The sequence below is a fragment of the Leptonotus elevatus genome, chromosome 21, assembly GCF_054856555.1.
Source record: "Leptonotus elevatus isolate MCC_2025b chromosome 21, RoL_Lele_1.0, whole genome shotgun sequence".
NCBI classification, from domain to species: Eukaryota; Metazoa; Chordata; class Actinopteri; order Syngnathiformes; family Syngnathidae; genus Leptonotus; species Leptonotus elevatus.
In genome coordinates this window covers 560136-582072 of record NC_141259.1, presented here as the reverse complement: position 1 = coordinate 582072, position 21937 = coordinate 560136, and the positions used below count along the sequence as shown (strand labels likewise).

The following is a 21937-nucleotide window of genomic DNA, read 5'->3' as shown; positions in this document are numbered from 1 at the left end:
TAGCTGCTTGGCTTGACCGCTGAGGAATCTTTTTTTTAAATTTATTTATTTTTTTACAATATTTAATAATGCCCATACTTTGTCCCATTTTCTGAAGGATATGGCCCACGAGTTAACTTGACTGGTTCGCGATAAATTAGCATCAACTACTACACCTAATAATTTTGCTTCTTCCACTTGTTCAATTATGCCATTTTCCTGAATTAAATAACAGATTTTTAAACAATATTTGGAACCAACAACCATACATTTTGTTTTTCCAGTATTAATAAATAACTTATTAGCTTTTATCCAGTGTGTGAGTAAAACTAATTGATCATTTAAAATATTATTGAGTTGACCTATTGTTTGTTCAGCAGCATATAATATAATATCATCTGCATATATCACCATGGTGGCATGCTTCAACACCAATGGTAAATCATTAGTAAAAACAGAAAACAAAAGGGGTCCCTAGCAACTTCCCTGGGGCACGCCACAATCCATCTGTTCAAGTTTAGAAAAACTCCCATTAAAATAAACCTTGTAGTCTCTATTATTGAGATAACGTTCTAACCACTTTAACGCAGATACGTCAAATCCATGACAATTTGACTTATTTAATATAACTTATTTAATAGCATTTTGTTATCCCAAAAATTTCGGAATATACGATATTCATTCCGCAGTGTCATGTCATTTGTCTTAATTGCTTCTATTTTAACTGTATCCCTTTGCTTCATATACTCCTTCAGTTCATGATCCAACCATGGACCTGAGACGTTTCTCACAGCCTGTTTTCTCATAGGGGTGTGTTGGGAACGTTACTTTTAAAAAGTAATTAGTTATAGTTACTCATTACTTGAATAAAATGTAACTGCATTAGTAATTGAATTACTTCATAATAAAAATAACTATTTTCACAACTTAAACAAAGTTTTCTATCGAACAATTTGGATTAGTAATTTAAAAAAATCATCATTATTATTATTATTATTATTATTATTATTATTATTATTGTATTTTTATACAGGGAAATAAAATTACATCCGGGCTGTATAGGGTGTTTTCATTTATTTTTGTGAGTATTTATGTCACACAAATGCCTCACTTACACATCATACAATAATAATAATAATAACAATTCATTACATTTGGAGTAGTGATGTATGTTCTACCACTGCCAATTACTACAACATTCAGAATACAAATAAAATAAATACTGGATAGATGGTGATTTGTGGCACATATGTCATCAATATATATAATTTGTACACAGTCTTAGCCAGTCCCTCCAGGATTTCCCGGGCATTTTTTATGACTGTTGCGGGCTAAAATAATCAATAATAGATCAAATAAATTGCCAATGCTATTAAAATATACAGTGCCTAATACTATCATGGCCAAAATCATAGCCATAACTACTACTATATTTACTCCTTAGAATCATCCGCTTCCACTTGATCTCTCTGAAAAACATATACTTTTGTACACTTTCAAATATGAGAGTATGGCGATATATCTTCAGTTTTTTAATTCTACACATATAAAGACGTGTTTAAGGATTGATTTACGTCAGAAAACTGCCCAACTCTAGGCTTAACATGCATCATACACATACAAATGACACTCCATTGCCTCTATGAGTGTGAGCATATTTCTTTCAACACTTTTGACATGTTTAGCACTCGTGAAATAAGAGAAATACGATTGTTGGCGCTATTAATTACACTAGGTGAGCGTATCTTTATCGCTGTTATGGTGCTTGTGGAGTCGCAATATGGTTCTTGTTGATCAATTGTCAACCAAATCGCTCCTCACGGCAGCCGTTTTTCGGCAAATCTCGACTGTTATTTTTGATTAATGCCACTCTTGTCAAAGTTGTCAAACCAGTTCCAGGCGAGAATGTGGCTAATATATGCTAAGCCTTAAGGTCCAGAAGTAAGAAGGACGACACGTCCGTCACTCTACATTTCAGCTGTCAAGACACTTTTATTGTGACGAGGTCCGACAACAACAGTGCCTCTAACTGTGCGCAAATGACATTTTCAGAGCAAGTCACCGCACAATGTTTTGTAAGCTTACTTCGAGCCTCGAATCTAATAAATAAACGCAATAACGCAACGCATTTCTCATACAATAACGATAACGAAGTTTCAAATATGGGGAGAATAATTAGTTAGGTTAGTCCGTTTATGGAAAAAAAAACGGAGTTACCTAACGCAGTTAGTTTAAACGCCGTTATTCCCAACATTGGTTGTCAAATTGTTAAGACCACTACAGCCTTACATGGATCTTGTTCTTGTGTTACCTCTGACCAATCTATGCTTCTTACTTCTGCTTTGAAATTAACCTATTTAAAAAAAATGTAAAAGTCCTCATACAAATAAAGTTCTGTTCTCGATTAGGTACTTTTTTTTTCCTTGTTACTGTAATCAAATTGTGGTCACGACAACCAACTGCAACAGAAACAGCCTTAGAGCATAGCTCCTCTTACGTTAGTAAAAACTAAATAAATAAGTGTTAAAGACTATGTACCAATTAACTCTTTGACTGCCATAAACGTTATAAAACGTTTAGCATAAACCTAGGGAAGGGCGCCGAGGACGTTAAAAGACGTCCCCTATGTTTTTTTGTTTTTTTTTTCAAAAACGGGTGCAGGAAAGCCTTGGGCAGCTGTGCTGAAAGTATCAGGCAGATATGATTAGTCAAAGACTCGTTTTGGCCCCTAGAGGGCAGCGATGACTCTCTTTGCACAAGGTTGGATGGGCCGCCCACCGTGGGCGTCAGTAGAAGACGTGAGGCGGAGCTAGAGTGTTGAGGAGACATGGCTGAATAAGCCCACAATGGCTGCCCAAGCAACCGGTTGCAAGCAGCTCACGCTTGAGCATTTTTTTCAAAGACGGAAAGCATCAATCAATACTAAAAAGCGCATTGATGTCAACGATGATGATGACTCCGAGCTCTACGCCAAAGTTGGAAGCTTTGGCGTGACTGTTATGAACACGTAGTAAGCCTCACCGGCTAAGCGCGGCTAGCGCTGCTAAGGCCGGAAAACGCGCACAATAGCCGGCCGGGTACTTCTACACAATCGGACATTCGATCGGGCGATGGAGAGTTGGCATCGACCAATGCAGATTGATGATGATGATGATGATGACTCCGAGCTCTACGCCAAAGTTGGAAGCTTTGGCGTGACTGTTATGAACACGTAGTAAGCCTCACCGGCTAAGCGCGGCTAGCGCGGCTAGCGCTGCTAAGGCCGGAAAACGCGCACAATAGCCGGCCGGGTACTTCTGCACAAGCGGACATTCGATCGGACGATGGAGAGTAGTCGAAAAGCATCGACCAATGCACATTGATGATGATGATGATGGTCACTCCCGAGGTTGACGCCACAGTTGGACGCCACAGTTGGACGCGGCTTTTATTCTCACGTCATAAAGCATCACCGGCTAGCTCTGCTAACGCCGGAGCTCCACATGCGGACATTTTGTCGGACAATGAAGAGTACCCCGAGTCCAATGCATATTCATCGGAGGAGCGGGTACAGTCTGATCACGGAGAAGACACTGTTTCTGGACTACGATGCCACCATGAATGGAGTGGATAAAATGGATCAGAACATCTCCTACCACCCGGTATAGCAACTGAAGGACACGGGGAAGCGAGACGTAACGAAACCGTAGCATGATCCTGATATTAGACTTGATGACACACTGCAGTATATACTTGCTATTCCCCGGAAAAAAACGGCCTGCAAGAAAGTGGCGCACGCGAAGAGGCAATCTGTTGTGCAAATGCTGTTGCGTCTCTTTGCACGCAGGAGAGTGTTACAAAAAGAAAAACTGTCGTTGAAACATCCACATATTTGTAAATAGCACCACAGTTGCACACATTTGTAAATAGTTTGCCAAATTGTTGTCAAATTGTTACACTGTTGAATGTAAATAAACGTATTTTGCTATCAAAAAACACTTTTTCATTCTTGGTGGTAGTGTTTTATAGAAGTAAAGCACTATTTAGGTGTTTGTGGCATCATTCATGGACAAAAAGAAGTGTAAAATTCACTAGAATGCATGAAATAATATCGTTTCACTAAAAGCTTGATTTCTCCATATTTTGGTCCAAAACAGGCGAAATTGGGTCAAACTAACCATTTTCTATTGTTGATTACTAAAGAACGGAATAAGGTAGAAACAAACTTTTTTTTTCTGATGAAAGATGAAAGTCCAATCTTTCATTTGGTAGTACGTGTGTTTCCATAGTCCAAACAGAACATTTTCTGTGGACCTTGAAAGATCAGTCAAAATGCTTAAATCGGCTGGCACTGGCGGCATCCCTTTTCTGAAAACGTCTGGCAGTCAAAGAGTTAAAAAAATAATTTAATATTTAATTTTTAAAAAATTTAATTGTCTTTAAATTTAGTATCTTTGTCTAGCCATGCGAGCAGCATATAGTGATAGGCAATTTTTTTTTAAAAACTCTTCCACTAGATTGCAAATGTTAGAATAAAGCTGTGTACTCACCAGAGCTGAGAATAAATCATATATGTACAAATCACAAGCAAGTCGCCAGTCGCAACCTTCAAATCTCAAGCAAGTCCCAAGTTGTCTCACCAAAAAAGCAGGTCAAATCATTACTATGTTCAAGCATGTCAGCAGATAAGTCATGAAATGTTATTCAGCACATCATACAGTATGGAGTAATGCTCAAATGTTTTGTCACTGATCAAGACAAAAAGCACATTTATCGCTTTAAGAATTAACTGAATTAAAAGAAAATATAGCCTACATCTTTTATTAAATTAAACAATTTAAGAGTATGGAATACTCGCATGCATAATCTGTATTATTTATAAGAATGCATGTACTTTTAAAATGTTGCTGAGTTTATACAGCTACCAATGTATCTAACACTGTTACTGTAATGCTGTAATGCTAATAATGGTATGCAGTATAATTATTAATCTCCTAAATAAGAGTCAAGTTAAATGTTATAATGCACATAGACGGATATATTTGTATTTCCATAGCGATTTCCAGTGAGTTATAATCTATCCAATGCAAGATTTCTGATGTATAATTGTATCCATGTACACTGGTTTTGCTGGCATCTGGTCTGTTCTGCGAGGAATGAAAGGCACTCAAATAAGCATTTGACATAATTTGACCTCTAAAATAACTGTCTGTGTTTTATAGCTTTGGCCTCTGTTTGGGGGACAATTGACTAAACCAGAGCGAGGGAAGCTCTTCTATGTTCCACAGGTAATATATGCAAACTAAAGCTTGCTACAGTGCCAGCACTGACATAAATCAAAAGAAAAATGTATTCATCAACACCATTTTTTCCCTCGCCAGAGGCCCTATATGACCCTTGGTTCTCTGAGGGACCAAGTGATTTACCCTGACACCTTTGAAGAACAAAAGAGGAAAGGAATATCTGATCAGGTAGGACAAAGTGCAGTTTAACACTAAAAGCCAAACCGTGCTGTCATCTATGCAAATGTGAAAGTGTATATTGTATATGAAGTACTTAACACATTCACTCCCAGCCAATTTCACTAAAGCCACACTCTTCACTCCCAGCTGGTTTACTGGATTTTGACAGATTTTGCAAGGCCCACAGAATAGTGTGTTCTACTGTTATAAAAACATGGAACTTACCAAAAGAAAGATTAGTGTATCTTCTTCCATCAGGAAAAAAACCCTTATACTTCTATCTGTTTCCGTTTTGCAGCAATTAACATTAGAATATATCTAAGTTTCATCATTATTCATAAATCTGTTTAAAACACTGGCGAAAAGAGCCTTTTTGCAACATGGCCCTGGTTGAGCTCTTATACTCTGCTGCCACCTGCTGGCCGTTTTTGTAATAACTACCATTGCTTTAAGCATTCTCTTCAGTTTAGAGGCTGCATCAAAGCCTTCTGTATGGGACCATGGCAATATTTTAAATAGAAAATTTTTATACGTTTATGGGACCAATTTAGTTAACATAGGGTAATGTAAATGGTCAATGGACTGCTTTTTATAAAGCAATTTATTTACACCATATCGTGCCCCAAAGTGCTTTACAAAGCCTCACATTTACCCATTCATACGCACATTCATAAACCAGTGGTCGTCTGTTGCCATGCAGAGTGCTGCCAGGTCCATTGGGAGCAAACTAAGGTTCAGTGTCTTACTCAAATACACTTTGTCATGGTAACAAGGGCTGAGGATCAAACCCACAAGCCTCCATTGTATCATCTATATCAGTGATACTTAATGTGGTTCATTTAGCTTTAATTGACGGCCAGTGGCAAGTTCGAGGCATGTGCCGATAAACCATCCATTTTGACCATTATAACGAGCGGAGTCTTTGACGTTAATTGCCTTCAATTAACATGGAAGATAGATGTGGCTGACTGCCTTCGCAGTTTGCATTGTTCTTAAAAACAAAACAAAAACAAAAAAACAGTGTACTTGTGTAGGTGCCAGCGTGACATTGACAACAGGAGTAGCTGGGGTGTGTTTTAAAAGAGCTTACCATTGACGGGAAACTGTGTCTTGCTAAGAAGAATTTAAACATAAGAAGGTTGTAAACATTTATTTATTTAAACTTAACATGGTACATGTTTGTTAATGTCCAAATATTCTATGTTATTTTCATTTAAATTTGTGTTTAATTGTGAAAAATGCTCTTTTTATTTGTCCATATATATATATATATTTATTAAAAAATACATTTTAGAGCTGTAATTTTATTAACGTGATACCATGACGCAGCAATATTTTTGCTCACTGTTATCATACTGTCAGAATGTAATATCAGCACATGCTTAGTTCAAGTCTGCGTGTCAATTCACACCAGTGCAGTGCCTTGCGTATGTGGTGCGGAACAAATGCGGCGCTGCAGAAGGTTTCCGCAAGCGTTCGTATATATATATGTATGTGTGTATACGTATATATATATGTATGTGTGTATACGTATATATGTATGTGTGTATACGTATATATGTATATATGTATGTGTGTATACGTACATATGTATATATGTATGTGTGTATACGTACGTATGTATATATATGTATGTGTGTATACGTACGTATGTATACGTATTTATGTATGTATGTATATATACGTACGTATGTGTACGTATGTATGTATGTATACGTACGTATGTGTACGTATGTATGTATGTATACGTACGTACGTATGTATGTACGTACGTATGTATGTACGTACGTATGTACGTATGTATGTATGTATGTATACGTATGTATGTATGTATGTATACGTATGTATGTATGTATACGTATGTATGTATACGTATGTATGTATACGTATGTATGTATACGTATGTATGTATACGTGTGTATGTATACGTATGTATACGTATGTATGTATACGTATGTATGTATACGTATGTATGTATACGTATGTATACGTATGTATGTATACGTATGTATACGTATGTATACGTATGTATACGTATGTATGTATATGTATGTATACATATGTATACGTATGTATACGTATGTATGTATACGTATGTATGTATACGTATGTATGTATACGTATGTATGTTTACGTATGTATGTTTACGTATGTATGTATACGTATGTATACGTATGTATGTATACGTATGTATACGTATGTATGTATACGTATGTATACGTATGTATGTATACGTATGCGTATGTATACGTATGCGTATACGTATGCGTATGTATGCGTATGCGTATGTATGCGTATGCGTATGTATGCGTATGCGTATGTATGCGTATGCGTATGCGTATGTATGCGTATGCGTATGTATGCGTATGCGTATGTATGCGTATGCGTATGTGTGCGTATGTATGTATGCGTATGTGTGCGTATGTATGTATGCGTATGTATGCGTATGTATGTATGCGTATTTATACGTATGTATGTATGCGTATTTATATACGTATGTATGTATGCGTATTTATATACGTATGTATGTATGCGTATTTATACGTATGTATGTATGCGTATTTATACGTATGTATGTATACGTATATGTATACGTTGTATGTATACGTATATGTATACGTATGTATGTATACGTATGTATGTATACGTATGTATGTATACGTATGTATGTATACGTATTTATGCGTATGTATGTATACGTATTTTTGCGTATGTATGTATACGTATTTATACGTATTTATACGTATGTATACGTATTTATACGTATGTATGTATACGTATTTATACGTATGTATGTATACGTATTTATACGTATGTATGTATACGTATTTATACGTATGTATGTATACGTATTTATACGTATGTATGTATACGTATTTATACGTATGTTTGTATACGTATTTATACGTATGTACGTATACGTATTTATACGTATGTACGTATACGTATTTATACGTGTGTACGTATACGTATTTATACGTGTGTACGTATACGTATTTATACGTGTGTACGTATACGTATTTATACGTGTGTACGTATACGTATTTATACGTGTGTACGTATACGTATTTATACGTGTGTACGTATACGTATTTATACGTGTGTACGTATACGTATTTATACGTGTGTACGTATACGTATTTATACGTGTGTACGTATACGTATTCATACGTGTGTACGTATACGTATTTATACGTGTGTACGTATACGTATTTATACGTGTGTACGTATACGTATGTATACGTGTGTATGTATACGTGTGTATACGTGTGTATACGTGTGTATGTATACGTGTGTATGTATACGTGTGTATGTATACGTGTGTATGTTTACGTGTGTATGTATACGTGTGTATGTATACGTGTGTATGTATACGTGTGTATGTATACGTGTGTATGTTTACGTGTGTATGTATACGTGTGTATGTATACGTGTGTATGTATACGTGTGTATGTATACGTGTGTATGTATACGTGTGTATGTATACGTGTGTATGTATACGTATGTGTGTGTGTGTATATATACGTATGTGTGTGAGTGTATATATACGTATGTGTGTGTGTGTATACGTATGTATAAATACGTACGTATGCGTATGTATAAATACGTACGTATGCGTATGCATAAATACGTACGTATGCGTATGTATAAATACGTACGTATGCGTATGTATAATTACGTACGTATGCGTATGTATATGTACGTACGTATGCGTATGTATAAGTACGTACGTATGCGTATGTATAATTACGTACGTATGCGTATGTATATGTACGTACGTATGCGTACGTACGTATGTACGTACGTATGCGTATGTATAATTACGTACGTATGTATATGTACGTATGTACGTATGTATTTACGTACGTGCGTATGTATGTATGTACGTACGTATGTATATGTACGTATGTATGTGCGTACGTATGTATATGTACGTATGTATTTACGTACGTATGTATGTATGTACGTACGTATGTATATGTACGTATGTATGTGCGTACGTATGTATATGTACGTATGTATGTGCGTACGTATGTATATGTACGTATGTATGTACGTACGTATGTATATGTACGTATGTATGTACGTACGTATGTATATGTACGTATGTATGTACGTACGTATGTACGTACGTATGTATGTACGTACGTATGTACGCACGTATGTATGTACGTACGTATGTACGCACGTATGTATGTACGCACGTATGTATGTATGTATGTACGTACGTATGTACGTACGTATGTGTATGTACGTATGTATGTACGTACGTATGTATGTATGTACGTATGTATGTACGTACGTATGTATATGTACGTATGTATGTACGTACGTATGTATATGTACGTATGTATGTACGTACGTATGTATATGTACGTATGTATGTACGTATGTATATATACGTATGTATATGTACGTATGTATGTACGTATGTATATATACGTATGTATATGTACGTATGTATATGTACGTATGTATATGTACGTATGTATGTATGTATGTATATGTACGTATATATGTACGTACGTATGTACATGTGCGTATGTATATATGTATGTGTGTGTATACATTTACGTATGTATATATATATATATATATGTATGTATGTGTGTATACATTTATGTATGTTTATAAGTATGTGTGTGTATACATTTACGTATGTATATATGTATGTGTGTGTATACATTTACGTATGTATATATGTATGTGTGTGTATACATTTACGTATGTATATATGTATGTGTGTGTATACATTTACAAACGTACGTTTGTATATATACGTATGTAAAGATACGTACGTTTGTATGTATGTATATATATGTATGTTTGTATACATTTACGTATGTATATCTATGTATGTGTGTGTATACATTGAGGAAAATAAATTTTAATAAAAGTCTATCCACGCAGCTCAATTGCAATTCAAAGAACGGTTCGGATGTCGTGAATTTCCTGTCCACTCAATGATCTACAGATGGTTCAACAAGTTCAGAACCCATGGGACTGTGCATAATCTCAATGGTAAAGGCTCACTCTGGACAACCAAAATCAGCAAGGACACCACACAATGTTGCTACAATCAGAGACTCTGTTGTCTGCAGCCCAAGCAAGTCTGTGCGTCGGCGAAGTCAGGAGCTTGGAATTAACCGGGAGTTGATCGCAGATCTGTCTGTTAGTGTCTTTATCATAGAGGTTATGCACAGTCCCATGGGTTCTGAACTTGTTGACCCATCCGTAGATCATTGAGTGGACAGGAAATTCACGACATCCAAACCGTTATTTGAATTGCAATTGAGCTGCGTCGATAGATTTCAGCTGAAAATATGCCATCCATCCATCCATCATCTAGCGCTTATCCGGGGTCGGGTTGCGGGGGCAGCAGCTTTAGCAGGGAATCCCAGACTTCCCTCTCCCCAGCCATTTCAACCAGCTCCTTCAGCGGGATCCCAAGGCGTTCCCAGGCCAGTGAAGAGACATAGTCTCTCCAGCCTGTCCCGGGTCGTCCACGGGGCCTCCCGCCGGTGGGACATGCCCGGAATACCTTTTCCAGGGAGGCATCCGTACCAGATGCCCGAGCCACCTCAACTGGTTCCTCAATATCAGTTCATGATGCTGATATTGTAGTTATATTTTTTCTCCATTTTAGAATTTATTGAGTTACTGTATATGTTATATGAAAATGTGTGGTTCAATATGAGAATTTGAGTTACTGTATATGTTACAGCAAAATGTGTCACTGTAATTGCATTAGTTTTGTAACAGTCAGTTCAACTCATAACTGCTGTGGTGCAGCCTAATGACTGACTTGTTGATTTCGTGGCAAAGAGTGCACATGTCCGGGGAAAAAATAGACGCATTCTCACATTTCTGACATTCTAACATCTTTTTCTTTTTGTAATTTCTCGAGTTATGTGTCACAAGAAATAGTGTCACTGTACAGTAATTGCATTACTTTTGTTACACATTACTCCAGGTATTGAAGGAGTACTTGGATAATGTTCAGCTGGGCCACATCTTAAGCAGGGAGGGCGGTTGGGACTCAGTACAGGACTGGATGGATGTTTTCAGTGGAGGAGAAAAACAGAGGATGGCCGTAAGTATTCATCTCTCATATTTACTCTAATCCAAGTTTCACCAATCTTTTTGAAGGTGAGAGCTACTCCTTGAGTATATACAAAAGGCTACCAGCTTGTGAAATAACAAATTTGCTCAAATTTTCTTCCATGTTATTGTTCTATGTTATTAATAATTAAGGCTATCCATTAATGTAAAGACACTGATCATGTTAATAGTTTTTCACAAAAATTGGGAAACAAATGCCGTAAATATCAACATGCAATACTTTATTTGGTAACACTTTATATGATAAATGATAATCATTTGTAATGCGTTACGTAAAGATGTAGTCATGATCATCATATCAACAACAAATTTCCTAATCTTTTTGAGCTCCATAAAGTGACAACACATGTACAAAATATGCATTTGTAAATAAAAGCAAATAAAAAGTTACTTGAAACATTTTGTATGTTGTCAGAATATTGGATGCAAAAAGATTAGTATATGTGTTGATGATTTTAAAAGAGAGTTTGTTAATGATAACAAATAGTAGCAGTTTACTTGGTAATCAATTGAGCATGATGTGTTGTCACATTAGATTAGGGGATGCAAATGTATTTGTGGATTATTGGTACAAGGGCTGGGACAATACACTTCTATCACGATCCAATCTGGATCCCGATATATTGGTGACAATCCTATACGTATTGAGCTACTTTATTTTTTTAATTTAATTTAATTTTTTATTTTATTTTTTTTAGCTTTTTTTGGGCTACTTAAATTATAAAGTATTAACCATAAAATGTTAATTGAAAAAAAGGGATCATCCAGCCGGGGAGGCCCATTTTTCACTCATAAACTCATTGTTTTTTTCAATCACGAAAATTATGATAGCATGCATTTTCAATTTAATCTGTGTTGGAAAATCAGTAAATCTTTTACTTCTTTTCCTTTCGGTTTTTCCCTTCAGGGGTCGCCACAGCAAATCAGTTGCCTCCATCTAACCCTATCCTCTGCAACCTCTGCTCTTACACACTACTACCTTCATGTCCTCTTGAACTACATCCATAAACCTCCTGAACTACATCCATAAACCTCCTGAACTACATCCATAAACCTCCTCTTTGGTCTTCCTCGAGACCTCCTGCATGGCATCTGGAAACTCAGAATCCTTCTGCCAATATACTCACTATCTCTCCTCTGGACATGTCCTAACCATCTCAGTTTGGCCTCTCTGGCTTTATTTTCAAAGCCTCTAACATGTGCTGTCCCTCTGATGTACTCATTCCTGATTCTATCCACCTGCTCACTCCCAAAGAGAACCTCAGCATCTTCATCTCTGCCACCTCAGCTCTGCCTCCTGTCTTTTCCTCAGTGGCTCTGTCTCTTTTCTCCACCCGTTCCAGCCTGCCTGCAGCGCTTCATCACTTCCTTTTTCACACTGTTGACCCTAAATCCTCCACTTCCTTGGTCTCTTCTCCCTGTAACCTCACTCTTCCACTTGGGTTCCTCCCATTCCCACACAGATACTCCGTCTTGCTACGACTAGACTTCATTCCCCTCCTTTCCAGTGCAAACCTCAACGCCTCTAGCTTCTTCTCCACCTGTTCCCTGCTCTCACTACAGATCACAATGTCATCTGCAAACATCATAGTCCATGGAGATTCAGTTTAACCTCATCTGTCATCCTGTCCATTACCATAGCAAACAAGAAGAGGCTCAGAGCTGATCCCTGATGTAGTCCCACCTCCACTTTAAACTCCCCCGTCACACCTACAGCACACCTCACCACTGTCTTACAGTCCTCATACATGTCCTGCACCACTTGAACACACTTCTCTGCTACTCCAGACTTCCTCATACAAAACCACAGTGCCTCTCTGGGCACCCTGTCGTAAGCTTTCTCCAGATCTACAAAGACACAATGCAACTCCTCCTGACCTTCTCTGTACTTCTCTATCAACATCCTTAAAAGCAGATACTGCATCTGTGGTACTCTTGTTTGGCATTAAATCATACTGCTGCTCACAAATGTTCACCTCTGCCCTCAGTCTAGCTTCAACTACTCTTTCCCATAGCTTCATTGTGTGGCTCATTAGGGCCCGAGCAGCTGTCGCTGCGAGGTTCCTCTTGTTTTTCGTTCATATTATTAGGGCCTGAGCAGCTACTGCTGCGAGGTCCCTCTTGTTTTTGTAAGAATTATTATTCTTTGTAAACGATGTCATTTTTGGGGACTTAAACATTTACGAAAACTCACCAAACTTTACACACTCCTTGGGCTCGGTGAAAAATGTTATATTATGAAGTTGCCATAACAACATAACAACATATAGCGTGGAAAAATATGCACCAATCCCGGCACGTCTGACCGAGGGCTACAAAAATTGGCAGGCACGTGAAGCGCACCGAGACACACACAAAAAAGTCGAAGGAAGCCAAATCCTAAAGTGTACAGGAAGTGAGCTATGAATTTTTGAATGTCCAATTTTGGCCCATTTTTGAACATTTACTGTGGTCATTCTTTTTGCCCATTTACCAACAATTTTCATACGATTTACTTCTAACTTGGCATGTATCATCTCAAGACCTGGGACAACAACTGGGGAAAAATCTTGACTTTTTGAAAGACTATATGACGAGGGCGGGGCCTCAAATTTTGTCTTTAATATTTCCTTCATCAAAAAAGAGGAAATGCTGAATAACTCCGCTGTACAAGGTCCAAAAAATCCCAAACTTGTCATGCATCTTAATAGCCACGGCCTGAAAACATCTATATGATAATATTCGATTATACATGTAGCGCCACCTAGTGGTGACAAGATATGTCATACTTTACATTTGTATCTATTGTGCCGAGCCCGTTTGAGGGATCCAGTTGAAATTTTGTCAGAAAAGTCTTAAAATGTTGATCATGCCCAACACCGAATATTGTAACTTTTCGCCAAAGGGCGTGGCCGTTACTGTGCCGCGAAATCTGCTAATTCACCGTGGCAATAACAACTGCGTTAACTTGACTCAGATGATCCTATCTTCTCAAAATTTCACACATTTGATGAGAGTCCAGGTCTGAATACATCTACGAACTTATCTTTATTTGTACTGATAGCGCCACCTACTGGCAATTTTTTTTAACATGTCTTCTTCTACTTTTTTCTCCAACCACGTTAACTGGACCTACCTCATATTTGCCCAAAAGAGTGTTTAGGCTTTCATGATGTCATAACACAAAGTTTGTGAGTTTTCGCGAATCGCTGTGGGCGTGACAAGGTACTGTTCGCCAAGAAAACAACACCAATTTTGAGTGCCTAAACATGCACAGAAACTCATGAAACTTGGCACACACATCTGGCCTGGCAAAATGAGAAATTTTTATCATGTATTGTGCGATTTTTACAAAAATTACTCACTAGCGCCCCCTAGAAATGTTTAACAAATGTTTGATCCGATTGACTTCAAACTTGGCCTGGACCATGTCAAGACCTAGGTCAACAAAAGAAGAAAAAATCTTGAATTTTCAAAATACTATATGACGGGGACGGGGCATCATATTTTTTGTTTCATATTTCCTTTTCCATGAAAGACAAATTGCGTAATAACTCCTCGATACATGCTCCAAAAATTCCCAAACGTCACATGCATGTTTATAGTCACGACCTGAAGGTATCCCTATGATAATAGTCGGTTATAGCCCTTGGGGTCGGCAAAAAAAAAACACCCCACACATGGTATTTTCATATTTGTACATAATGTTGATACTATTGCAAGTGTGATAATTAAGTCATTTATTAATATTTTGTTACTTTCGACCACTCACATTTTTTAGTGGCATCAGACCTATCCATACATATGTACTTTGTTATGTATTTATTCATTTATTATGTCCTGTATGGAAAATAAAAGCAATATTGTGCTATGAGTAAAACTAACGATGATGTGTATATATGTACTTTAAAATCGGGGCAACTCATTGCCAAAAAATAAAACGGACGCTGATTTTGAGGGTCTTAACATTGAGCAAAACTCATTGAGCTTTGCACACTCATCACACCTGGCAAAAAAAAAATAAATCCATAATATGTAAAGGTTTATTATGACATTTTCAAATAAATTCTGCTTTCACCATTTCGTCCACTGCTCTGCCTTTGCCATCTTTGTCTTCCTCACCACCAGAGTCATCCTACACACTACCATCCTGTCTGGCTACACTCTCACCTACCCCTACTTTGCAGTCGCTGATCTCCTTCAGAATACACAGTCTACACAACATGTAGTCTACCTGTGTACTCCTACCTCCACTCTTGTAGGTCACCCTATGTTCCTGCCTCTTTTGGAAGAAAATATTCACGACATTCTTCTTCCATTCTTTTTGCAAAGTCAACCACCATCTGTCCTTCTGCCACCAGTAATAATAATATCGGTAAATAATATCAGTAAAAGAGGGCACCAGACGTTTTCCATTCGAAATCATTGCACATACATTGTTAAGAATTTCCCAAAAATGGCTCTCAATTATTTAAGTGGCCATCTCCACCTATGCCCAACTCAACCAAACATCAAAAGATTAGCTTCTCCATGTTTGATTTAAAAGAAAATAAGGAAAAGAGCAGCTCACTTGTAGTTTCTTTCTGTAAAAAAGTCCCCAAGATCTGAATGAATGCAATCAATGTTCCGAGAGGCTTTTCTTAAACTAAATTGTTCAGACTCCAAAATGGTGGCGTGAGGATAGGTCGTGTCCTGAAGTGCTGATACAAACGGAAAAATCTGCTCAGTCAGACATTATCTCGTATTTTAGGGATACATTTAAGATCGATGTCGCTCGCTCTCTATTCATTTCCTATGGAAGCGAAAATCGCCTTCCCCCTCCCCCTGCTACAGTCGTGCATGTGAAATTTCGCATTCGTACACATAGACATGCACACGTAGGCTTGCGATGCGATACTAGAAAGTTACAAAGGTTTTGTCGCCGGTAGGTTTCATTGATGAGCCAATGAACACAGGACAATGCTACACAGTGGGCTATCCAGCAAAATGGATGAGCTAATTTTATCAGTGTCCGACTATCGTTTTGTAAAAAACAAAAAAAACTATCATTTTGTACGATACTTCACTTAATGATTTCCGTAACGTCAACAAAAAGGCCGGTGCATGAGAGCTTGTTGGTACACGATTAATTTGTCCGGTAAATTTTGCGTACCGATTTTGTAATAGTTAATAATAATAATAACTACAACTGTTATGTATTTATTCATTTATTATGTCCTGTATGGCAGCTCGGGCCACTTTGGGATACTTGCACGTTGGGGTACTGGCACGTTGGATAGTGGCACATTCAAAGCAGAATGTCTTTGAAAATGCATAATAAACCTTTACATATGGATTTTTTTTGCCAGGTGTGATGAGTGTGTAAAGCTTTTTGGTCAATGATAAAACCCTCAAAAATCTGCGTAATGTTTTTTTGTTGTCCCGATTGGCTTTCTTTTTTATTTTTATTTTTTTTACATATATTCAAATCGTTAGTTTTTGGGGTTTTTTTTACTCATTGCACAATATTGCTTTTATTGTTCATAGAGTGCATCAAAAATAGATAGAAAGGTAAATAAATAAAAAGCAAATATGTATAGACAGGTCTGATGCCACTGAACATTTAGTAGAAAGTAAAAACGAGCAGTGGAAAGTAAAAGCATATTCATAAATTACTTAGTTATCACACTTACAAAGAGTGTCCAAATTTTAGACAAAATACCTTGTGTGTTTTTGTTTTTTTTGCCCCAAGGGCTAGGTGGCACTGTATTTATAACTGAATATTGTCATATTGATACCTTCAGATCGTGAAGATAAACATACATGTGAAGTTTGGGATGTTTTGGAGCATGTACTAGGGAGTTATTAAACATTTCCCCTTTCATGGCGAAGTAGTGTTAATTTTATCAGCCATTTTTCAATTTAGTTTTAGTCCAGTTTCAATTACACTTGTTAGTTTTTATCATTGTCAGTCAACCTCATCCGTTTTTATTTAGTCCATTTTTAGTCGACTATAAATCGAGCATCTTAATCTTTATTTTAGTCAACAAAAACTGTCAACATTTTTGTCTAGTCAGGACAATCATTTTACCCCTGCATATTTTTTGTCAGCAGATAATGTTGAATATTTCAGATCTAAAACTATTTCACATAAAATGTTCTCTCATATTTTTGATAAAAAAAACTTGACACACAATTACAGTATATCAACAAGTGGCTACTATGGCGCCATTCTACGAGCTAGTAAGTTAGCCAGTATTAGTAAGAGGTCGGATTAACATTATTGTTGGAGCGTTATAGCTGTTGGATTCATCTTACATTATAACTAGAATTTACTTCTTTTTTTTTTACCTTTCACCGTGAATCCACCTCCTGTCTGTCCCATTTGTTTGTGCATGTTGCACTCACTAGCTGCAGATTTGAAAGGTGGGGTGTCACATGACAGTGTCACAGTGACAGATTAGCAGACAAGATTTTACAAAATCCGATCATTTTCTTTTCGTATTTGTTCATGAACTAAAATGTCCATAGATTTTAGTCCAGTTTTTATTAAGTGAAGTACATTTTCGTCTCGTCTTCATTCGTTGATGAAAATGCACACTGATTTAGTCACACTTATTGTTTATTAATGAGGCTTTTAGTCTAGTCTAGTTTTAGTCCGGTGAAAAATGTGTGTGAAATTATTTTTGTTTAGTTTTCGTTGACGAAATTAACACTAATGGCAGCCTCCTGATATGGATAAAAACTAGTAGATTTTGCTGCTTAACACATTCTGCTAACGCAATATTTTATCAACTAGTGTTAATTTTATCAGCCAATTTAAAATGTATCTCAGTTTTAGTTTAATTTCAATCACACTTGTTATTTTTTATTTCTTTGCTTTTAGCCTTTTAATTGATAGTACATCTGAAGAATTGACAGGAAATGGGGAAGAGAGAGGGAATGACCTGCAGGAAGGGACCATACAGTCCGGGAATCGAACCGGGGTCGCCTGCTCTGAGGACGAGCCTCTACACATGGTGCGGGTGCTCAACACACTGAGCTAGCATCTTGTTTATATTTAGTGCATTTTTAGTCGAGTATAAATCAAACATTTTTGGCCTTTATTTTAGTTCAAGAAAACATGATTTCATTTGTTTTATTTTAGTCAACAGAAACTGTCAACCTTTTAGTCTAGTTTTAGTGAGGACCATCATTTTACCCTTTTAATTTTTTTGTTAATACTGAACATTTCCATCTAATCTAAAAATACTTCACATAAAATATTCTCTCATATTTTTAACGTAAAACAACCTCACACACAATTACAGTAGGCCTATATCAACAAGTGGCTATTATGACTCCATGGTACAATTAAGCTAGTAAGTTAGCTAGCATTTGTTAGCGGTTGCATTAACATTGTCTGAATCTTCTATAGCTGTTGCATTAATGTTACGCTACACTCGCTAGCTGTAGATTTGAAAGGGGATTGTGTCACTGCGTTAGTGACAGATTAGCAGAGACATGATTTTACAAAATTATAATTTTTGTCTCGTCTTTGTTCGTGAACTAAAATGTTCATACATTTTAGTCCAGTTTTTATGAAGTGAAGTACATTTTCATCTCGTCTTTTTTAGTCGACAAAAATGAATACTGATTTAGTCCCAATTCTTGTTTATTAATGGAGGTTTTAGTCCAGTTTCGTCTAGTTTTCGTTCAGTGAAAAATGTGTGACGAAAAGTTTTTTTAGTTTTCATTAACAAAATTAACACTATGGCGAAGGAAATTTAAAAGACAAAATAGGATGCTCCACCCCCGTCATATAAGTCAAGTTTTTTTTCTCCTGTTGATGGCAAAGGTCTTGACATGGTCCAGGCCAAGTTTTCGTAGATTCTGCTTTAAACGTACAACCAGGGCTGCTTCGTTAAAAATGTCTAGGGGGCGCTAGTGCTAGTGAGTCATTTTTGTAAAAAAAATAATAATAATAATCGCACGATACATGATAAAATATTGCTTATTTTGCCAGGCCAGATGTGTGTGCCAAGTTAAATGAGTTTCTGTGCATGTTCAGGCCCTCAAAATCAATGTTTTCTTGGCGAACAGGACTTTGCCACGCCCACAGCGATTTGCAAAAACTCACAAATTTCGTCTTGTGACATCATGAAGGCCTAAATACGCTTCTGCGCAAGTTTGAGGTTGATCCAGTTTAACGTGGTTGGAGAAAAACGTCAAATATTTATTTTTATTTTTTTAAATTACGGAGAAATATAAGTTCGTAGATGTCTTCAGGCCTGGACTCTCATCAAATGTGTGACATTTTGAGAAGATCGGATCATCTGCATCAAGTCAACGCAGCTTTCAATGTCACGGTAAATCATCAGACTTTGCGGCACCGTAACGGCCACACCCTTTGGTAAAAAGTTATAATATTCAGTGTGGGTTACGACCAACATCTTAAGGCTATTCTGACATTTTTTTCATCTGGATCCCTTCAACGGGCTCGGCACCGTGGATAAAATCGTAATGACATTTCTTGTCACCACTAGGCGGCACTACATGTGTAACCGAATATTATCATATAGATGTTTTTAGGCCAAGGTGCATACCAAATGAAAGATTATGTTCCATTCTTTTATTAGAAAAAAAGTGTTTCTACCTTATTCCGTTCTTTAGTAATCACCATTTGAAAATAGGTTATTTGAGTGACATTAAGTAAAAATTGAAAAGATAAGGAGAAAATTAGCTTTTTGTGAAAAGATACATTTTCTACACAACAGTGACTTTGACGCTGAAATTTTTTTATTTAGTAATGCTCTGTGAATTAGATTTAATGTGACAAAGGCTTTGGTCATTCACATAATTTTTGAAAACGTTCTATTTCATCATATTTATGATGTTTCATTGTAAAGTCCATATTACCGGGAGACCATTGAAAAGAGATACAATGCTGCCATCAGCTGGCCATTGTTAGTGGGTGTTTTGGGATTTTACTACCCCAATGACTAGGCAGCGCTGCACGGACGTTACCCTGCCCATTGAGGACAAAAACATAGTAAACGTCAATTAACGTTTTTGGCGGCATTCATTCGGATTTTACGATACATCATTAAACGTTTTTGGCAGTCAAAGTTAATTTGTTTTACTTGAAAATATATACGACAAAGGAAATAAAATACAGTTGTAAAACATTTTCATTCGCAATAATTTATGCGCCGGTGCGTCGTAACAGGTACGGTGGTCACGTGATATGCAACAAGGAGAAATTAGTGACCTGGCTTTCCGAATCGCCAAACAGAATGACGGCACTATATATTAGGCCATATTCCTAGCATGATTTGCTTGAGGGTGGTGCCCACTGATCTGAATATATGACTGGATAGCCGATAGCCAAGTCGTGAGGCTGCCATATTGCTCCTCCCAAGAAACGTTTCTCAGCATAGATCCTATAAATTTATAGTATCGAAATTGGAGAACATTTGAGTCAGTACTTAGTAGAAACAGCATGATTTATGTTTTAAATTTGTCAAATATAAACAAGAGAACTTTTTATTAAAGAATTATAACTGTAATTCAACAATAGATGCCTCTAACAAATCTAATATTGGGGTCTAAGGAACTGAACGATAAAAGAAAAAGGGGGTCTTCAAAGCAGCACATACCCAGCCCACAAATCCCCCACCCCGCCCGCCGGCCTTATACTAACTGCCTACGAGCTGTATATGTCTCATCTGTACGTATACCATATAGTTTATACAGTGTTCTGTTGGCAAGATGGCCGCCCTGTGACTTCAACGGCTTGCACGGGTGGGCGTGTATTGGCTATCAGCTATGCAGTCATATATTCAGATCAGTAGTGGTGCCTAACGATAAAACTGCAAAATCTTGTGGCCAACCTGTAGCACTAGCAAACATTACGTATCGCGTTGGATACAGTCTACATCGAGCTTGCTCTTGAGTCCCAATTATTCTCTTCATTGTCGTTAATGTCCTCTTGAAACTTTCATTTTTCGCGAGATTTCACTCCAAGTTGGGATCAAATTCATCGCCCTACGAATGAATGCACGTTTTTGAAAAACAACTACGCAAGGAACCAAAATAACACTAATACAAGTATTTATCGTCTGTTCTTGTATTACTGCTTTATTTTGTTCTTTATCTTTGTAATATTAATTTATGGTATTATTTATAATTAATGTTATTTCTTGATTTTTTTACTCCGTCCTCTTTGGTCATGTGTTTGAAATTGATTTATTATGTGTTAGAAAATCTGACATATAGTAAAACATCATGCATCTGACTTTGATTTTATTTAATAAAAAATGACTGTTTAAAGTGAATGTTATTTTTTTTGTAATTATTATTTTATTGTTAATAAATTTACATGTATTACCACAAACAACAGAACAAAAGTACAGAAAATTGTTATTGTTCAGTACCAGTATCGATACCCCAGCACC

At 36.9% G+C, this 21937-nt stretch overlaps 1 protein-coding gene across 3 annotated transcripts in view; it reads left to right on the top strand.

The window, feature by feature from the left end:
* Positions 1–21937, top strand: part of LOC147155499 (ATP-binding cassette sub-family D member 3-like) — a 110279-nt gene that overhangs the window by 80042 nt on the left and 8300 nt on the right. For all 3 annotated transcript variants that reach the window (XR_015092042.1, XR_015092041.1, XM_086065902.1), the window contains exons 19-21: positions 5181–5246; positions 5340–5429; positions 11395–11514. Coding sequence is in view for 1 of the 3 variants with exons in the window: in XM_086065902.1 (XP_085922028.1) it covers positions 5181–5246; positions 5340–5429; positions 11395–11514 (276 nt within the window). In the remaining 2 variants the exon portion in view is untranslated. The remainder of the gene's footprint in view (positions 1–5180; positions 5247–5339; positions 5430–11394; positions 11515–21937) is intronic.